The sequence below is a fragment of the Carcharhinus amblyrhynchos genome, chromosome 6, assembly GCF_965287045.1.
Source record: "Carcharhinus amblyrhynchos chromosome 6, sCarAmb.v2.hapA, whole genome shotgun sequence".
NCBI classification, from domain to species: domain Eukaryota; kingdom Metazoa; phylum Chordata; class Chondrichthyes; order Carcharhiniformes; family Carcharhinidae; genus Carcharhinus; species Carcharhinus amblyrhynchos.
In genome coordinates, this window is record NC_137329.1 from 46,173,378 (window position 1) to 46,195,114 (window position 21,737).

Consider the following 21,737-nt stretch of genomic DNA (forward strand, 5'->3'; position numbering starts at 1 on the left):
GCAGTATCACTGCCTACTTTTGAGGTGTGAGTCACTACCTGTTTATATGAGCTCAATGGGATCTTATTCAACAAAGTTCTAGCCCCTGAAATATCAATAGTTTTGTTTCAGAACTGATTGGCTTCTGTCAAAATCTTTGGCCAAAATTGAACTATTTATGGCATTATGCAAAAAAGATTGAAGTTGATCCTTTGAAAATAAATAAGCCGGTTTTCTGAAAGATGGCCTGATCTCTTTTATACAATCATAGAATAATTACAGCACAAGAGAAGGCCATTTGGCCAGTCAAGTCCACACCAGCTTTCTGCAAAAACAATCCACCTAATCGCACTCCACCTATCCAAAATAGCTCGATAGTCAGGTGTAGCATATGGATGGTATTGGACTGAGTTACTCAAGGTCAACCTAAGTGAGTTAGCTTATCTAAGAGATCCTCTGCTACTAATTCAAAAATTACTTATATGAAGTTACAGCATGCAGGGAGGTCATTCAGATCATCATTGTCTGTTCTAGCCAATAAAAAGCTATCCAGTCTGATGCTACTTTCCATAACTTTGGTCTCTAAGATTGTGGGTTACAATACTTCAAGCGCATACCCAAGTACTTTTTAAATTTCATGAGGGTGAACAACGCAATCTAGTGTTTAGATCCCTTGCATCTGATCACTTCTAAAATTCAGAGAGCAAAGAGGATCAAGTTGACCAAACAGTAGGTCTTCAACTAAAGTCGTTGCATTTCTGAAATTTGTGACTTTAAATGAAATAATGTCAAGTAAATCAAAGGTCCCTGCAGGAATCTATGTTAAAACCGAAGTTAAATTCCTTTGGCTAATTCTCACCCCACATACAAATTGGAAAAACTGCACAACAAATGTGTAGTACTGTTTATTCCTAGTAAAATATTATATAAATTCAAATTAATTAACAGTGATAAGGTGCACCAGCTCTCCAGATGAGCATTTAGTGCCATTCTCCTGCCTATTCCCAATACCCTTTCACATTGGTTCCCTTCAAATAATTATTCAAATCCTCTAAATTGATCAGTCTCTCTTTCTTCTTGGGCAGTATCTTGGGTTTGGGGATGACTTAACTTTGGTTCATTGGGTTCAGAAATATCTTCAAAGTTAATGTGGGATCTGCAAACTGCGACATGCAGAGCAGCTGTTTCTTGGACGGTAAGTTCAAGGAGTTGTTTGGAGGTTTTTTTGCATTCTCGCTGCCATCTTGACCTCTCTTCCATATGTTCCTGACAAATCTGTGTTCGGTGTCTTCCCCAAATGAAGATTCTCCCAATTTGGTCTGGCACCATGAGTCAGTAATGTTTGACTTCTTCAGCACATCTCTAAAGCATTATACTGGCTTTAAAATAGCCTTTAAAATGGTGTGCAAAGATGATGAATAATGATACTAAATCACAATTTAAGATGTAAATCGAGGCTACTGGCCCTAAAAGCAGCACAATTTTAAAGTAAACAGGACCTCTAAAAATGGGACTTTGCTGTAGTTGAATAGCCTGCCAGATGTGTGTCCAGGTGCTTACACAGACCTGTTCAAGGTCCCAAAAGGCCTTTGTCACCAACAGACTGCATAACTGAAATATGGAGTGGAAAAAATGCCCGTCTGTAAAAGTTGACAGTAGACAGTGATCATTGACTGTTAAGTTGAGCCTACCTGAAATCCACTTGATGTTTGTCCACAGTTGAAGTGGGAATTAGCACAAAATTTCCATGTATCCATTACAATACCCCACCAATTGGTTAATAGCTGGAAAAAGTACATTTTACTTTAGAACAACCAGAATTTAATCCAGATTTCTTTTCATTATAAATGCTTTTATTGTGATACAAATATTATAAAGTTGTTACAACTTATGATCTGAAACATCCTTGGAACTTGTATTCTCTTCAGGAAATTCCATTTCCCTCCAAATAGGCTAAAATTAAGAATAATCATGATCTCAGTGAATTGACAACAAGATGACATCATTCATTGCAGAGGGCAAAGCTTAGGTGGATGCAAGTTCAACGCCACTACCGCAGCCCAGCTCCCAATCTGAGGAATGTTTGAGTGCAAGATAGTATCTGGTATATCTTGATACTGGACTGCAGGGAACAATACCAGCAACATGAGGGCAACCAGTGGATCCTCTTGGCTGCAGGTATCAGATAAAATGGAGATCAGAAATACGTAGGAGAAACTTACCCAAAAATCCCCTACAAAAATAAAATTTAAATTTAAAAAATGTAGTTTTGATCCCATTGACGCAAACTGCAAATAACTCCAGATGGTGGGAATGTCTTGGCAGCCTAAGCAAATGATGCATCATTCCAGTCACATCACGCGTAGAACCTGGGCAAAATACAAGATATACTATAAATGTCTTTGAACAGCACTACTGAAATCAAATTGAAAAGATAGACCAGTAAATTCAAGACACTGAAGAATACTTCCCGCTTGCTTAAAGTGAAATCGTTATGCACAATGAAGAGTTTACGTGAAAGCCATTTTATATATCTGAGCTGGATTCAACTCCACATCCAGCACTGAAAGAATAGCATCTAACACTGTATCACTTCCACAGTAACATTTCAAAATCTATCCAATGTTTCTTTTGCTAATTTCTGTTGGATAATCATCTAGTAGCTCATCCAAGACAGGAATTGTTGGCTAATTGAGTACAAGGTGAATCAGTGAGTCAGACTATGTAGTTACTCTCATGATTGAGTTGTAAGCACAGTAAGAAGTCCCACAACACCAGGGTAAAGTCCAACAGGTTTACTGGGTAGCACAAGTTTTCAGAGCACTGCTTCTTCATCAGATGACTTGACTCACCTGATGAAGGAGCAATGCTCCAAAAGCTTGTGCTACCAAATAAACTTGTTGGACTTTACCCTGGTGTTGTGGGACTTCTTACTGTGCTTCCCCAGTCCAACGCCGGCATCTTTACATCATTGAAGTAAGAATAAACCAAGATTGACAAAGAAGTTGATAAAGAAGGGTAGGAGAAACTATGAAGCTGGGCTAGCGCTTAATATAAAAAAGGATAGCAAGAGTTTTTATAAATATATAAAAAGGAAGAGGCTGGCTAGGGTGAACGTTGGTCCCTTAGAGGATGAGAAGGGGGACTTAGTGGTAGGGGATGGGGATATGGCGGAGGTCTTGAATAACTTTTTTGTTTCAGTCTTCACGGAGGAGGACGTGAATAATTTGCCGGATGTTAGAGATGGAAAGGTGGTAGGACTGGAGGGTCTCGATGACATTACTGTTACTAGAGAGGTGGTGCTCGACAGACTGGAGGGGCTGATTGTTGACAAGTCCCCAGGACCGGATGGAATGCATCCGAGGGTCCTGAAAGAAATGGCGGAGGTGATGGTGGATGCCTTGGTGGTTATTTTCCAGATGTCGCTGGATTCCAGGGAAGTGCCGGAAGATTGGAAAACGGCTAATGTTACGCCGTTGTTTAAGAAGGGTGCCAGGCAAAAGGCGGGGAATTATAGGCCTGTTAGTTTAACGTCTGTTGTAGGTAAAATGTTAGAATCCGTCATCAAGGAGGAAATAGCGAGGCATAAGAACATAAGAACATAAGAAATAGGAGCAGGAGTAGGCCATCTAGCCCTTCGAGCCTGCCCCGCCATTCAATAAGATCATGGCTGATCTGTCGTGGCTCAGTTCCACTTTCCCGCCCTCTCCCCATAACCCTTAATCCCCTCTCTTATCAAGAACCCATCAACCCGCTTCTTAAAAATATTTAGCGAGGCAGCCTCCACCACTTCAACGGGCAGAGAATTCCAGAGATTCACCACCCTTTGAGTGAAGAAGTTCCTCCTCAACTCCGTTCTAAACCGCCTCCCCTTTATCTTGAGGCTGTGCCCCCTAGTCCTACTGTCTTTTTTGAGCGGGAAGAGTCTCTCCACCTCTACCCTATCCATCCCATTCATCATCTTATACGTCTCAATGAGATCTCCCCTCATTCTTCTAAACTCTAACGAGTACAAGCCTAGTTTATTCAGCCTCTCCTCATAGCTCAATCCCCTCAACTCCGGTATCAGCCTAGTAAACCTCCTCTGCACTCCCTCCAGGGCCAAAATATCCTTGCGCAGGTGCGGCGCCCAAAACTGCACACAGTACTCCAGCTGCGGCCTCACCAATGCCCTATACAGCTGCAGCAAGACCTCCCTACTTTTATATTCAATCCCCCTCGCTATGAAGGCCAGCATCCCATTCGCCTTCCTGACCACCTGCTGCACCTGCAAGCTGGGTTTTTGCGATTCATGCACAAGGACCCCGAGGTCCCTCTGCACCGTCGCCTGCTGCAGTTTTTCGCCACGTAAGTAATAGTCCTTCCTACCATTCTTCCTACCAAAGTGGACCACCTCACACTTGCCAACATTAAATTCCATTTGCCATTTCCTGGCCCATTCGCCCAGCCTATCTAGATCCTTCTGCAGACTCTCCACACCCTCCGCACAATTTGCCGTTCCCCCAATCTTGGTGTCATCAGCAAATTTCGACACCCTGCACTCGGTTCCCTCCTCCAGATCATCTATATAAATGGTAAATAGCTGATGCCCCAGCACCGACCCCTGGGGCACTCCACTAGTCACCATCCGCCAATCCGAATAGCACCCATTGACCCCCACTCTCTGCCTCCTATTTGACAACCAATCCTCTATCCACGCTAACACCCTACCCCCAACTCCATGTCCCCTGACCTTCTGCAATAACCTCTTGTGAGGTACCTTGTCAAACGCCTTCTGAAAATCCAGAAAGACCACATCCACCGGCTCTCCTCTATCCACTGCCCTAGACACATCCTCATAGAACTCCAGTAAATTTGTCAGACACGACTTCCCTTTAATGAAACCGTGTTGCGTCCGCCCTATCAAGCAATTCCCTTCAAGATGCCTCGCAATTTCCTGCTTAATGATGGATTCTAACATTTTACCTACCACAGACGTTAAACTAACCATCTTGAGGGATCTTGAGGGGAATCTTGAGGGGAACTGCTTGATAGAGCAGACGCAGCACGGTTTCCTTAAAGGGAAGTCGTGTCTGACAAATTTACTGGAGTTCTATGAGGATGTGTCTAGGGCGGTGGATAGAGGAGAGCCGGTGGATGTGGTCTTTCTGGATTTTCAGAAGGCGTTTGACAAGGTACCTCACAAGAGGTTATTACAGAAGGTCAGGGGGCATGGAGTTGGGGGTAGGGTGTTAGCGTGGATAGAGGATTGGTTGTCAAATAGGAGGCAGAGAGTGGGGGTCAATGGGTGCTATTCGGATTGGCGGATGGTGACTAGTGGAGTGCCCCAGGGGTCGGTGCTGGGGCATCAGCTATTTACCATTTATATAGATGATCTGGAGGAGGGAACCGAGTGTAGGGTGTCAAAATTTGCTAATGACACCAAAATTGGTGGAAAGGCAAATTGTGCGGAGGGTGGGGAGAGTCTACAGAAGGATCTAGATAGGCTGGGCGAATGGGCCAGGAACTGGCAAATGGAATTTAATGTTGGCAAGTGCGAGGTGGTCCACTTTGGTAGGAATAATGGTAGGAAGGATTATTACTTACGTGGAGAAAAACTGCAGCAGGCGATGGTGCAGAGGGACCTCGGGGTCCTTGTGCATGAGTCGCAAAAACCCAGCTTGCACGTGCAGCAGGTGGTCAGGAAGGCAAATGGGATGCTGGCCTTCATCGCGAGGGGGATTGAATATAAAAGTAGGGAGGTCTTGCTGCGGCTGTATAGGGCATTGGTGAGGCCGCAGCTGGAGTACTGTGTGCAGTTTTGGGCGCCGTACTTACGCAAGGATATTTTAGCCTTGGAGGGAGTGCAGAGGAGGTTTACTAGGCTGATGCCGGAGTTGAGGGGGTTGAGCTATAAGGAGAGGCTGAATAGATTAGGCTTGTACTCGTTGGAGTTTAGAAGAATGAGGGGAGATCTCATTGAGACGTATTAGATGATGAATGGGATGGATAGGATAGAAGTGGAGAGACTCTTCCCGCTCAGAAAGGATAGTAGGACTAGGGGGCATAGCCTCAAGATAAAGGGGGGGCGGTTTAGAACGGAGTTGAGGAGGAACTTCTTCACTCAAAGGGTGGTGAATCTCTGGAATTCTCTGCCCATTGAAGTGGTGGAGGCTGCCTCGCTAAATATTTTTAAGACGCGGGTTGATGGGTTTTTGTTGAGAGAGGGGATTAAGGGTTATGGGGAGAGGGCGGGAATGTGGAACTGAGCCACGACAGATCAGCCATGATCTTATTGAATGGCGGAGCAGGCTCGAAGGGCTAGTTGGCCTACTCCTGCTCCTATTTCTTATGTTCTTATGTTAATAAGTTCCTCAGATATCCAAATGCTTTTCAGGGTTCTGTGTAAATTTGGGTCACAATCCAAGTCTTGTAAATTTTTGTCCAGAATGCATAACTACATATAATTAAATACAAATTGGTACTTTCACTTCAATAGGCTAATAGATTGTTGGTGTGAGAAATGGGAATTTTTTACAAGAGGGAATACTTACTTCTGAGGCTGAAGCACATTTCTATCCTGAAGCCGAGGTTTTATTTTGTATCTAACCCATTTAAAAGCCAACCTAGAAGTGTTCCATGAATCATTCAGGAAGATATGCTCTGCATCTAACCATCCTGTCGACAACTTGGGAGTATTACATCTTACCATTCTATATGCAACCTTGGATTGTGTATGATACAGTTTTGATGGTATTTTCCTGTAACAACGCTATCTGAAATGGAAGCTTTCTATTCACCACCCTCACCTAAAGCATGAAAAAAACTATTTCAAAAATGTTTGTAAAATATTAAGCCACATGTACTGTTCCACCAGGAATCAGAGGATTGTGATCAGGAATGGAAACCCTGACTGGTGTCAATTTTTAATACTCATAAGATCCTTACTGAAATAAACATATGAGAGGGATTGAACCTAATCTGTTTGGTTCAATCACACATTCCCTTTACTAATTGAGCCAGTTACAGGATTCCATTGGGCACATGATGATGATTTCTTTGTGGGAAAAAAAGGTGACAGTTAGCAGCTATCAATGCTGTATTAATGTCATTGACTTCAGAACTTAAAATTAGATCCAATTGATCAAATTACCTGGCAAAAGCTGAAATGGCAATTATATCCAATACGCCCTCCAGTCCATAGGTTACGAGGAGGATTGCATTGATTATTACATCTGCTTTCAACACATAGGTCTGCCAGAACAAGAAGTACAGACAAAGCAACAGATTTCCAATTGTCAGGGCCAGGCTAGTAACAATTGGAACCGCCTCTTCTGTCAGGTTACCTTTTAAACCTAGGGAAAGAAGAGAGCTTCAACACATCAACACCTTTGGAGACTCATTACATTCAAAGTCACACACATATACAATTTTACTGTATGCAGACCTAAAGCAACCATATAGCTTAATGTAGCACTAAGCCATACAGACCAGAAGACCTCAGGCTCAAGCTATGTCTGTGCCAACTTAGTTGGTTTCGTATTTGGAACACAATTCATGTTAGCACAGGTAAGCTAGGAAAGGGAAATATGCCTGCTCCAGATCACTATCTAATGATTCCTGCTGCGAAAGGTGACTGTATAGATATTGGCTTGACAGATCGATTACTTGTTCTTGGTTTTCACATGCTTCTAAAGAACTATAAAAATTCAAAATCTTTTCATGATACTTTATCAAAAATGGTGTGGTTAACAGCCTGCTTGACACCCTCGTGGACCAAGCAGCCTGCTTCAGTTACACCCCTTCCACAAACTCCGTCCCTAACAGCATTTTGGGTGTAGCTACACCACAGGACTGCAGCAGTTCATGAAGACAACTCACCACTACTTTCTCAAAAGGGAAATAAGGATGGGCAATAAACACTGGCCTAGCCAACAAAGCCTATATCCCTTGAACTTTTTTTTAATTGCTGTCACTGAGGCCCCCTGCTTACTGAACTGCAGCTTATTTACATAAGAGGATGACTGACTGTTGTTAACTCTAACTTGTCTCACATTCTGCCATGTCCATGACAAAGCTGTCTGGCAAGTTATATTGAAAATGAACTTTGGCAATGTCATAAAGTTACTGTGAATGTGTTGACTTTTTAAACCAAATGAAACCTGTCTTGTAACATGTTCCCTTGAAATTCTCCAAAATCACAATGAAGACCAACTTTTTCAAAAACATGATAAACTCTCCAAAGTCTTCACTGGGCAACTCATTCCCTCCTCCGAAACAATAACTTTCTGCAACCTCCAATCACTATGGACTGCAGTGCCATTCGCCAGTGGCTTGGACTTTATCTTTGATGTTGCAAGCAAATTCTTGAGCAGCTCAAGAATCTCTAAATACACCAGACACAGAGGCATGACTGTACTTCCCAATCTCTCAATAATACCTGCTGAAGCAGCCACCTTTGGTCAATCCATCCATCTCAAAAACCAGATTATGAAACCTATTCTCATAAAGAATTCTCAGTTGGTTCGCTGGAAGCTTTTCCAACCCAAATTAGCTTGGCTAGGGAATCAGTATCCCATCATGTTGCCAAACTGTGATATCCTCCCAGAATAGAAGCACTAAACTGTACGACGTGGAATCTGCTAAAAAAAAGTGAAATTAGTTTAATCCAGTTTTACATACATGCATACATACACAAGTGGCCTGATAGGAGGGCACTATTTCACATAAGAAGAATAACAATGAGCTATTGATCTATCAATGCAATAGCTACAAAGTCACATTCCAGCAGGAGTTATTAGATGGTGATCAGGACCTTGAACTTTTCCCTTTCCAAGGTCACCTGAACAGAAGTGAAATACTTCCCTAGTTGAATCAATAAGCTGACAGAAATTAGAAATGGAGATACACTCATGTCAAGAAACTTGAATATTTCATCACCTGCTGATACTGTGCAATCAAGCAATCAAATGTACAACAACTTCACAAAAGATTAATTTGAAAGTATACTTTTGAGAATTCAATTAAGATTTTTTTGAAAAAGACAAATATCTTTTTACTGTTGAGTGTTAAATTCTTGATTGTTTTCCTGTTTGAATTTACAATAATAAAACTAGCTACCTGAAATAAAGTTTATTTTGTGGGAAAAAAATTGTGTCCTTAGTGAAGACATATATAATGATGATCAAAGCCATTGATTTACAGTTTCCACAGAAAATTGGGCAAAGATATGGAACTCGATCCCCAAAACAGGAGCAAAAATCCCAATGCAACATGTAACAAAAACACAAATTGATTAATCCAGCTGTAGCCAAACAGGCCAACTAAAATGGCGTTTTGTAAAGCACTCTGGGATAACTGGGCAAGAAACTAAACCGACAGGCTGCAGTTTAAAGACAGACAAACAGGCTGCAACCCTGATGAGTGAATACACAGGATATGGGCCATCTCCAGGATGAAAGAGACTTTCTGATCACACTGGGTTGTGTGCCAGACGTAAAGGCACCGTGAATCCTTATTTAGGAGGAAGGTATGTGACCTATGTGCCTACAACACATACAGGCATGGCCGCCGGGGACACACCCAGAGATCGGTGTGGTAGCACCTGATTGGACTCTTATCGATCAGGGTGATCAAGTCCTGATCGATTGATTGGCAATGGCCAAAAAAAGGGCGTGAAACCAAACGGGGCATAAAGGATGCTGCACAACCAGGAATCTCTCTCTCTCTCTGATCCCACGAATGAGCTACAACAATGGTGAACATCGCCAGCAAGAGGAGAGCCAGCACACCCAAGAAGGAAGAAAGAGAGACTACAGCCAGAATGCCAGACCAGAGCAAAGGACCAAACTACACAGACAACTACCAAGACCAGCACACAGATAAAGGCCAGTATCTGTTTGGGTATTTGTCAGTCACACACAGTTAAGTCAAGGTCTTGTATTGTACTTGAATTCTAGTATTTTCTGTAAGATAACTTATGGTTGGTCAGGTGGGTGATTATTGATTGTGTGGGTTTAAATAAATATTGTTTGTACTAATAAGATGTCTACTCAAAGTTATTTGTCCACCGTATAAGGGTTAAAACAGGCTGATTTTTTTACAACATTTGGCGTCCCTGGGTGGGCATCGATAAGAAGTAACTTTGTTGCTCCGATATCGAACCCCACAGACTTTAAATTGAATGGTTATTTAAAACTCAGAGCCAACAGGTGTGAACTCCTTATTGGACAAATAACTGCTTTCGGGAAATTGTTTATTGTGCATGTATTGTTACTAACAAGGAGGATAGGGTAAACTCTGTAGGTTTGTATTAGAACCCAGAGGGATTAGGACCGGAACATAGCATAAAGCCGTACCCGCAGTCCGATCGCCTCCCTACCCCTTGTCATTAAATATAGAATGGCAGGAAACAGTATAGAGCCAGAGAAGTGTCCCATATGGGAAAAAAAATCAGGGAATATATTAAGAAGAAAGGGTGGCCCCTATGGGCAGAATCTTGTGCCAATACTGAGACGGGACCGGGATTCCTAGGGCAGAAGTATTGGGATGATCTAAGGAAAGTTCAGGGAAAGCAGGCAAACAAATATGAGAAACAGATTGCTATTGTGAGCTGCTTCGGACAGCTGCTAGGTACAGAAAAGGAGTTAAACACAGTTCGTAAGGAATTGGAGGAGATAAAAGCCGAAAAGGACAGAGAGATACGTAAGGCACTGGAGGAATCAAAACAGGCACAGGTGGAAAAGGAGGAGGAGATCAAGAGACTAAAGGAACAGCAGCAGGAGAGGATAGAACAGATAAAAGCCGAAAAGGACAGAGAGATAGATGAATTAAGGCGAACTAACCAGGCAAATTTATTACATCTGGGCAATTTCCAAACCCAGTATGAGAGAGCCTACCAAGATGCCCAGCGTGCTGTGTTGGCCAGAGACGAAGCTGAGCAGGCAGTAGCACGATTGGAAGCTAAGTGCACTGATCTGCAGGCTGCTATAAAAGCTCTACATCAAGCCAGTAAAGAACAGAGACAGGCATCTGCTGACCACTCAAAATGCCAACGAGAAATCTCAAGGCTGGAATCCCTATTATCAGTTCAAAATGGATTTATGTGTGCCTTCGGGACAGAAGAGGAAAAGGGGATAGAGAGTGCAGACTGGGGAGAGTTAAAGGAAAATGCTAGACTTTATGTTATGCAAACCGAGGGTTGGGGTCCACCACCATCTTTCCCAGGGGAGGTCATACCCACGGCACCCCCAGATTCACCTCCAGTACCAATGTACCCTGTGACGACTGAACGTCGGACAGGAGGGGGTCAGGACTCAGCTGTTACATACACGACTCCATTTACAGTGGCACAATTGGCTGAGATTGCAAATAAAATCACAACTTTTGAGCCATCGGCTGACCCATACAGTTTCTTTGAGGATGTTAGGCAGCAAAAGATAATGCATGGGCTGGATGAGAGAGAGGTGAAGCTGATAGTCATGTGCTTAAGTAAGTCTGTACGGTCTGCCCTGCCAGCCCCTCAAAATGTTGGGGAAGGAACATTAAACGAAATTAAGGAAGCGATATTGACTGCGATAGGATTTAATAAAGGGGATCCTGTAGATGGGTTAAATAAATGCAGACAGAGGAAAGGGGAACATCCGACTGCCTTTGCCAGTCGTTTGTGGATCCACTTCACAGGAGTATATGGGGAATTAGATCGGGCTAGATTAAATGAAACTGATTCATCCAAATGTAAATAGCTTTATCCATCCACTCCACGCATCACCCAATTGACATTTTATTTTCACGTTCTGCAAATTCCTCACCCTACTCAACCCCATTAAACACTGATTGCCAACCAACCCTTCGTATGACACTATTGGGCCTTTATTATTCATTTACTTATTTCTTTGTTTTTTTTGGAAAAAGTTGGGGGGGGAGTCATACGACATTCTTGTAATGAAATTGGAAAGAGAATCAGATATTAATAAGAATTAACAGGTGCTACCTTGATCTCCCCTAGAATAAACAACATACTTCTCTGCTATCTGGGATTCCTCGTCTCAGACCGAACCACAGACACCACCTCAACCAAAGACCAGAAGAGCAGCCTACGATACCCTGGATATATGCAGTTCATCCCACCAGAAGCAGGCAAATGTGAGGATGGCATCCTATGGGTACACCCCAATAAGAGTATCACCGGTGGATGTAATATCCAAGGAGTGGTGTACAGGAAAGATAATAGGAGCTCTGATTACTGCTTCCTAAGGATGACCCTCACTAGTGACTGGTGGGCATACACTAACCATGGGTGCATGGAGCTAGCCTGTCTAGCCTATGGTCCAGAAAAGGGCTGGAATTAGGAAAGAAGGTTGTTCAGAACGAGTATAACTACTATGCAACGACGACTGCAAGGGGACTCCAGGGAAAGCCCTGGGAATGATATTAGGGCTCCCCATAATCACTGACGACCAGGTTGGACTGAGGGTCTTTGAAGTGGAAAATATAGGAACTATCCATGAAGATATCTGGATAGGGTATGATGGCACTTTACCATACGCAGTGGAAAAAGGGAGACTCATAGGCACTACTCTGGACAGATGTCAGCAAACTGATGAAATAATTGCATGTCCGTACCCAGTTTATTTAAATGAGCATGCACTGTGTGGCTTCAGAACAAACACTAGTCTAAATTGCTCAGTAGAAGCTCGTAACCTGGACACAGACATAACTTGGGTAGCTTACAAAGGAGCAGGGAGATACTGTCTTACCACATCCCTGAAACAATATCAGTATGGCACAACCCATTGTAACATTACTAACACTACATTCTGCATCAAACCAGACATACCAGCTAGAGTGGGCTTCATTCAACTAACAGACATTCATAAGAGGGAGAGGATAGATGTGAACGCCACTGACGAGCTCCGACAGACTCTAGGGGAGTACCATGAGAAACATGATACAAGCTTAAACCTCCTGCCGGAGGAATTGAACCTGATTCGGGCAAAATTGGCTACAGCCCACAGAACCTTCACCAAAGTAGTACAGCAGACCCAAGAGGTAAAAAAAGAGGATTAAGGAAATCAAAGTCACCACTTGGTGGGATGACCTTTGGAACTGGGGCTCAAACATCCAAATCCATCCATTTGTTCGCTTAATGTCACACCTGGCTGTAGTATTAATTTTGTTTACCCTAGTATATCTGATCATCCTCACAGTCCAATTCAGCCGATGGAAAAAGAGGATGACACGGAGGCAGAATGTAGGGTTCGCCCTTGAATCATGGCCTCCTCTAATTCAGTAGAACAATGTTTATAGGAAGGCTGCCATTTTACCATTTATATTAATGAGCCATTTGAAATTCTACTACCAAAATGTGTCTCAGATATACTTTATTCTAATGTTTGTTTAAATGTTGGTTTATAATTAATTTATTTGTTTGGTGTTTGGAATATCTGATTGTCTGTATTTGTGGGTAACTAGCTTATTGTAATAATGGGGTTTAGAATATGTGGTTGTTTATATTTGTATTGTAGACTTGTTGTCTGTAGCCTCCGGAATATGTTGTAGGGATGCATTATTACTGTACATGTCAATACCTGGGCCTTGCTTGACTGTTGAGTGACTGGGGAATTCCTGACAGATATTGGTCCTGAATTTGTGATCCATCACGCTTTGCGTTCAGGATCAAAGGGGGGAATGTAGCCAAACAGGCCAACTAAAATGGCGTTTTGTAAAGCACTCTGGGATAACTGGGCAAGAAACTAAACCGACAGGCTGCAGTTTAAAGACAGACAAACAGGCTGCAACCCTGATGAGTGAATACACAGGATATGGGCCATCTCCAGGATGAAAGAGACTTTCTGATCACACTGGGTTGTGTGCCAGACGTAAAGGCACCGTGAATCCTTATTTAGGAGGAAGGTATGTGACCTATGTGCCTACAACACATACAGGCATGGCCACCGGGGACACACCCAGAGATCAGTGTGGTAGCACCTGATTGGACTCTTATCGATCAGGGTGATCAAGTCCTGATCGATTGATTGGCAATGGCCAAAAAAAGGGCGTGAAACCAAACGGGGCATGAAGGATGTTGCACAACCAGGAATCTCTCTCTCTCTCTCTGATCCCACGAACAAGCTACAACAATGGTGAACATCGCCAGCAAGAGGAGAGCCAGCACACCCAAGAAGGAAGAAAGAGAGACTACAGCCAGAATGCCAGACCAGAGCAAAGGACCAAACTACACAGACAACTACCAAGACCAGCACACAGATAAAGGCCAGTATCTGTTTGGGTATTTGTCAGTCACACACAGTTAAGTCAAGGTCTTGTATTGTACTTGAATTCTAGTATTTTCTGTAAGATAACTTATGGTTGGTCAGGTGGGTGATTATTGATTGTGTGGGTTTAAATAAATATTGTTTGTACTAATAAGACGTCTACTCAAAGTTATTTGTCCACCGTATAAGGGTTAAAACAGGCTGATTTTTTACAACACAGCCCTGATAATCCACTGTGTTAAATGGCATGACGGCACTCGTTAGAAAAGCAATGGATAACGTAATAGTATAATTGGTATAGTAATTCAGCCAAGGCCAGTTCCCCATCACCAGAAACCTTTGTTGGAAATCAAAAGAAGAACTGCACTACCGGCTTACAGCAAGCAAGTCTGTACCTGGGAGCCTACAACAACAGTCTGGGTTAGAGCAACAGATATTAATCACACGTTGTTCATTTCCCATTGGATTCGCTCAATAAGGGAGTTCATACTTCACAAAGCCAATGGGGAGATCTGTTGATGACCCCCCCCCGTGTCCTTCATGGATATCATAACATCTGGTATTTAGTACATATCTATCACACCTTAAAGCATCAGATTTGCAATCACTGTCACACAAAAACATGTTTCAAACTGTACCCAACTGGCAGAAAATAATCTTTATAAATTAATTTATTATTTAAGAAAGAGTGAAAAAAGAAATTCAATCCTGCTGTCTTTCAAACATAGATAACCTACCTAAGGGAAGGAACAAATCAAGGAAAACTTCAAACTAACAATTAGCACCAAAATGACCAGATTTCTGAGCACTAGCCTTTGAAAAGACAAACGGGGCTGAACACAATTACAACTAAGTAGGAAAACTGCGCTCAAACTCCAGGCTACCAGTAGTAATACCACAGAGCATCAATTGGGTAATACAACATAATTTAAAGCAACATCTTACCAAGATATAGCCTTATCACTTCCAGAATTACCATGAGAATCAGAAGAATCAGATCCAAGGCCAGATTACCATCTGGGAAACTGAAAGCTTGACCTAAAACGCGAAAAGAAAATAATTCCTTGACTCAATGCTTTAAATACCATGATTATAAATAGTTACAGCAAAACAGTTACAAGTGTAAAACTTACTTTTGTAGATAACCATTAGCAAAGTAGCAAGAAAATAAAATGAATAATAAAACATGTTGAAATAATAAACTATCTGTAGAGGGATGGAGGAGAGCTGTTGTGATCTGGTTAAGGAATATTGCTACAATGAAAACTAGGAATATTATAAATTAGACAATTTTACAGGACCAAGTGTACTGAGTTTTCATCCAGGATTTCTGACCTGGTATCTGGAAATTATGGAGAGAAACCAGATAACAAAAATCTAATTTTTAAATCAGAAGTCCACTTTTTCCAACTAATTTCTGTGTTTTATAACAAAGGAAAACATTTCTGCTACGCAATGCAATGAAATCATAAATACGAGGCGTACAAAAAAAATTTATGATTTTACAGTACATAGCAAAAGAAATCATCCACAGCAGAATTCAGTTATTGATGTCTTTGGACTTCTGACTTTTTAAACACCAAAAGGCAAAAGCAGAAGTCAGGTAAAGCCATGATTCTACAATAAACTCTGTCTGTGTTCCACTGTCAGCCCACATTTTGAACTGGCTAGATTTTCTAGATTCCTAGATCAAAATCACAGAGCTCCCCTTCCTTGAGGCAATTAGGAGTACCTTCACCAAATTGACAGCAATGGTTCAAGAAGGCAGCCTATCATCACCTTCTTAAAGGCAACTAGAAATGGGCAATAAATGCTGGCCTTGCAAATGTCTCATGTTAAGCAAAAATTAATTAAGAAAATTGGTAAAACATGGCAACCGAACTTGCTAAAAATTACAAACTACTATAAGTACAGTAAGCAGCGCTTGTTCCATGCAGGAAACAGATGGAAACTACCAGTCATTGATTCTTTTTGTTTTTGTAACTAAATTACAGAGGTAAAATCTCATACTTACCCCTCAAGTTTAGTCTAAAACAGCTGAGAATTCATTTCCTCATTCCTGAAAATGAGATTTAAAATAGAAAATGCTGATTCCCAGAAAGGGGATTGCTCAATCAATCTATTGAGGCGCACTGAAAAGATATCCTGCTTAATACCTAATATCAGATTTTTCTTAAATTCTGAGAGGTGACTTAATTTAGTACATCTTCTAATGTGGCCACCACATGCAGGACATAGGTTCAAGTCTGTGCTTTGTTAAATGTTATCAACTCAGTTGACAGCAGTGCTGATACAATTGATCATTTTCTTCTTTTGGGAGGCAAAAATTAGCCACGATTCCCACTGCCAACACATCCAATGCCCACTGCTGGAAAGGACAGCACTGAGTTTGACTCTCCATAGTTAAACAATCTGCTGCCACTCACCACAAAGGATCAATAATTTGTATTTATATACTTCTTTTAAGTAAATGTCCCAAGGCCATTCCCAAACTTTAAGCAAATGGCAGGCTGCAGAATAGTTAGATAACAAAAGGAATGAGCAAAAAGATTGATGTTGAGGAAAATCAAACTGCAGTTGCTCACAACTAAAAATAATCTACTTGAGCAGGATGTTGGAGTTATTCCATTAGCTTTGGATCCAACAGAATTATCATAGCTGAATACCCCACCATCAACATCCTGGGGATCATCTTTAACCAAAAACTTAACTAGACCAGCCATATAAATACTATGGCAACAAGAGGAGATCAGAGGCTAAGAATTCTGCAGTGCATACTTACCTGATTCCACAAAGCCTATCCATCACTGACAGGGCACAATTCAGGAATATGATGGAATATTCACCAAGTGCCTCGATGAGTGCAACTCTCCAACAATACTGAAGAAACTCGCGTTATCCAGGGCAAAACATCCCAGTTGATCGATATCCACCTATTATCTTAAACATTAACACTCTCTACTACTGGCTCATAGTGGCAGCAGCGCATACCATCTACAAAATGCACTCACCAAGACTCCAAAACATCTTCCAAACCTTCCATTTCTACCATCCAGATGAACAAGGGCAGCAGACACATGGAAACATTACCAACTGCAAGTTCTCTCCATGCTACACCTCACCCTGACTTGGAACTATATCACTGTTTCTTGAAAGCCACCACGTCAAAATCTTATATCTCCCTCTCTAATAGCACTGCGAATTTATCTAGACCAGATGGATTGCAGTGGTTCATCATCACTGACTCAAGGGGAGTTAGGAATGCTAACCTTGCCAGAGAGACTCACTTCCCAGGAACATATCATAAAATGCAACAGTCAGCAATAACTGACAGAAACGTTTCTGAATTACTTAAAAATGTGAAACCAAAAACACAAAACAGAAGACTGGAAGACAGAATGCATCTTCTCTGAAGAAGAACTTCTCCTTCATAGACTCACAAGGAGATTCCTCAATCACCGCACCAACCCCAAATGTTAACTGTCATTGGTACATTGTGGAATACATCTTGTATTAGAATTCGTGCCTTTGGGAGAGCTGAGCTGGACTGGACTGCAAGACACCAGCTCCTAAAACTGGGTGGCACACTTCATTTTATTTCAAAGGATACAACAGCAGCAGATTTCACTGTAAAGAAAAATAGACAATTAATAATACAAATGTAAACAAGTATTTAACATCAATTAGTATCAATATACTAAAGGAAAAATAATTTAAGCTAATACACTTTAATATCATCCAGTGCACTTATGTTTTTAAATTTATCATCTCAAATTGTTTGCACTCTACCAGCACAAATGGCAAAACTTTTAACCATTAGACTTAACTCTAATGTTGTTCAACTCAAAATGCTCTCTCTAGGCACAGCCTAAGTTGACAAAAAGGCTGAGACACTGATCTAAGATGATTAGCAAAAGAACTGGAAGCACAATAACTGAATCTTTAAATAAAATTTAGCTTTTTTAATTTGAAAATTGTCATAGAAATATAAAATATCTTATTTGAATCAGCCAAGAAGGCTAGTAATTTTCATGATAAACAGTGGCACTTATTAATAAGCTAACTGAGAGGAAGAAAATCCACATACGAATCCCTAGATTCCATGATTGATTTGCATTTTCATATTATCTCAACCACAGTGAAAACACTCCAAACAGTATTAGACCCCTGGATTAAAGAGGAAAACAAGCAAACTAAAGAAAACTTGTTTATGTTGTTAGTGGCTGTGATCTGGAGGCAGATTCTATTATGCCTTTGAAAGGAGGCATTATCTGAAGAGAAAAGGTTGGCAGGAATAAGAGGAAAGGTGGGATAGTAAGACTAGCAGAGTTCCATTTGCAGACAGGCAGCACATTCATGACAAGTGAAGTGGTCTCCTCATGTGCTGTAACCGTTTTATGATTTTTCTACAATAACTATTTCTTGGAGGTGGTTGAGCCAGTAGAGCCATACACCAATTTCATCATTGTGATTTTGCAATATATAACTTCCAAATTAATTTATTCTAGCTGTTTGGCAAATAGGGCTTATTTTGATTTCATTTCATTTATTATTGTCACATGTACTGGTATACAGTGAAAAATATTGTTTCTTGCATGCTATACAAAGTATACTGTACATAGAGAAGGAAAGGAGATAGTGCACAATGTAGTGTTACAGTCATAGCTAGGACGTAGAGAAAGATCAACTTAATGCTAGGTAGATCCATTCAGAAGTCTGATGGCAGCAGGGAAAAAGTTGTTCTTGAATCGGTTGGTATGTGTCCTCAGACTTTTGTATCTTTTTCCCAATTAAAGAAGATGGAATAGAGAATGTCCAGGTTGCATGGGGTCCTTCATTATATTCAGAATATTCATTTTCTGCAGCAACAAGAAGTGTAGAAATATTAATGATGGGAGGCTGGTTTGAGTGAAGGTCTGGGCTTCGTTCATGACCCTTTGTAGTTTCCTGCGCTCCTGGACAGAGCAGGAGCCGTACCAAGCTGTGAAACAACCAGAAACAATACTGTCTATGGTGCATCTGTAAAAGTTGGTGACAGTCATAGCGGACATGCCAAATTTCCCTAGTCTTCTGAGAAAGTAGAGGCGTTGATGGGCTTTCTTCATTACAGTGTCGACACTGGGAGACCAGGACAGGCTGTTGGTGACTGGGCACTTTAAAACCTGAAGCTCTCGAGCATCTCTACTTCGTCCCCATTGATGTAGAGGGGCATATCCTCCACTACACTTGCTGAAGTTGATGACTATCTCCTTTGTTTTGTTGATATTGAGGGAAAGATTATTGTCCTCGCACATGTGGATACCTTTTCCATGATATGCCAATAATGCCAAGTTTGCAATCAGTATTGTCATCCACTGGCTGCTAACGCAGCAAGTGAAATTTAATGAGTAAAATAAAGAAGCTAAAATATTGCACACTTGGCTCAGCTGGAAAAGGCAACAAGTAACTAAGCATTTAATTTCAAAACATCCCAAATTTGATTCCCAGTCTGTAGAGTCAGCTGATCTAAATTGAGATACTGCATTCTCAGCATCCTAGGTTATTAAAAAAGTGAAGAAATATTTGTCAGGATTCCCATTCCAGATCGCTATCCTATTATTCTTGTTGCTAAAATACAGATATTGGGAAAACATGATTGAACTTCCACAGACCTCTGGCGTCCAGAATTCCAAATTCCAAAGATTCTCGACCCTCTTGAGTGATGAAATTTCTCTTCATCTGTGTCCTAAATTATTTTGAGACTTATTTTGAGACTGTGTCCTCTGATTCCAGACTCACCACTCAGGAGAAACTACCTATCTGCATCTACCTTTTTGCATCCTGTAAGAACTTTTTAAGTTTCAATGAGATCAGCCTCTCATTCTTTGAAACGCTATAGAATATCAACCCAATTTCTAGCCGCAGTTTGGGGAAAATTCATAATCTCAGCTTAAACACAATGATAACAAGAGCATTACTAATACTCGTAAAACTAGACCCAACAAGTATAGGATCTTTAGGATAGGATTGGGATGCTTGAGGTAGAAATAAACATTATTCTGCATGTCTCCATTAAAAATTAAGTGAAATCCCCAATGCATTTGTAATACGCCATAAAGTGTTTTCAGCAAATCATTTTACAACGTGTAACAAAGAGGAACGTTCATCTCCTTAAAATCAAGGCAAATTTCTCAGTCGGTACAGCTCCGACTGCGATCTCTCACAAACCCCAATCTTTAAACTCAATCGTACTAGAGTTATTTAGGGCGACCAAGAGCACTTTGGTTGCGATAGCAACGCTTCCACTGCTAACCCCACCTTTTCGCAGCACCATCTCTTCAACCACGAGTCCTCCAGTATCCCATCATTCCGTGCAAATGGTCGTGTCAAGGCATCACTAACCCAGACAGGCGAGCGCCCTCTAAGGTCGGGGAGGTCGAATGTCTTTATTTAGCCAAGGTCAGGAAAGTGCTTCAGGAAGCTGTTTGCTGATTCAAACAATTAGATGTCTAGTCATCATAAAAGGAAAGCTGGAAATGTGCAAAAAAAATACAATCTGCTGCAGATATACCTAAGCACAAAAATGAACGCTGATGCACCAGTGCACTACTGGGGGAGTGCTGCACTAAGGTGGTTTGTCGGATGAAACATTAAATTGAAGCTCCATCTGCAATTACTTGGTGCATCCACCTAAAACTTTGATCTCTCGTACAATCAACCTTTTCAACAACAAAAACGGAAAATACTGGAAAATCTCAGCAGGTCTGACTGACAACATTTATGGAGAGAGAATAGACGTTTTCCACAGATGCTGTCAGTCAGACCTGTTAAGATTTTGCAGCATTTTCTGTTTTCATTTCAGATTCCAGCATCCACAGTATTTTGCTTTTGTCTGGCTATTCCTTTTATTAAGTCACTTTGTTTTTGATTGACCACAGAGGGACGACTCAGCTGGTTTAAGGCTCCACACAATCTATTAAAGCCTAACAATATATCTTACTTTCTTCCTCAGGAACTTCCAGACATTTTCAACATTGATTTCGGAATCAACAAACTTAAAGCAAATAATAGCGATGAAGAAAATAAAAATGGCTTGCATTTATAAAGTACCGTTCATGGCCAGACGTCCCAAAGCACTTTATGTCTAATGAAGTACTTTTAAAAGTGCAGTCAATGTAATTGGGGACACAACAGCCAAAAAACTCCGACAATCAGTAAGGTGATAATTACTACATAATCTGTAAATGTGATGTTAGTTAAGGGATAAAGATTAGTCAGGACATTGGGGATAACCCCTCTGCTCTTCAAAACAGTGCTTGGAATAGTTTACATCCATCAGAAATTGCAGATGGGACTTAAATTTAATGTCTCATCCAAAAATCTAGAACTTAGTACAGCATTCTCTCAGTAGTGCACTGGAGCATGTGTTGATTTTTGTGTATAAGCACTAGAATATGTTGATTCAGGGTAGCCAGGATATTGATTTATTAATTCATTGATGTCTGCTTAGCTCCGTTGTAATAT

General features: G+C 41.2%; 1 protein-coding gene across 5 annotated transcripts; it reads right to left on the reverse strand.

The window, feature by feature from the left end:
• Positions 1-319: 319 nt before the first annotated feature.
• On the reverse strand, positions 320-20,597 carry LOC145343883 (transmembrane protein 80-like). 5 transcript variants are annotated; one of them, XM_080190365.1, is made up of 6 exons: positions 20,532-20,597; positions 17,845-17,861; positions 15,368-15,461; positions 15,180-15,272; positions 7,112-7,313; positions 320-2,348 (listed from the first exon to the last, which is right to left on the reverse strand). In XM_080190365.1, exons 1-6 carry the CDS (start codon positions 20,545-20,547, stop codon positions 2,336-2,338), a joined length of 435 nt encoding a protein of 144 aa, XP_080046491.1. In that variant the 5' UTR covers positions 20,548-20,597; the 3' UTR covers positions 320-2,335. The 5 variants fall into 5 exon arrangements, with proteins under 5 accessions (XP_080046491.1, XP_080046493.1, XP_080046489.1 ...); XM_080190367.1 differs by having other exon boundaries at positions 20,466-20,532; XM_080190363.1 differs by lacking the exon at positions 20,532-20,597 and adding an exon at positions 19,886-20,372.
• Between the last annotated feature and the right edge of the window lie 1,140 nt (positions 20,598-21,737).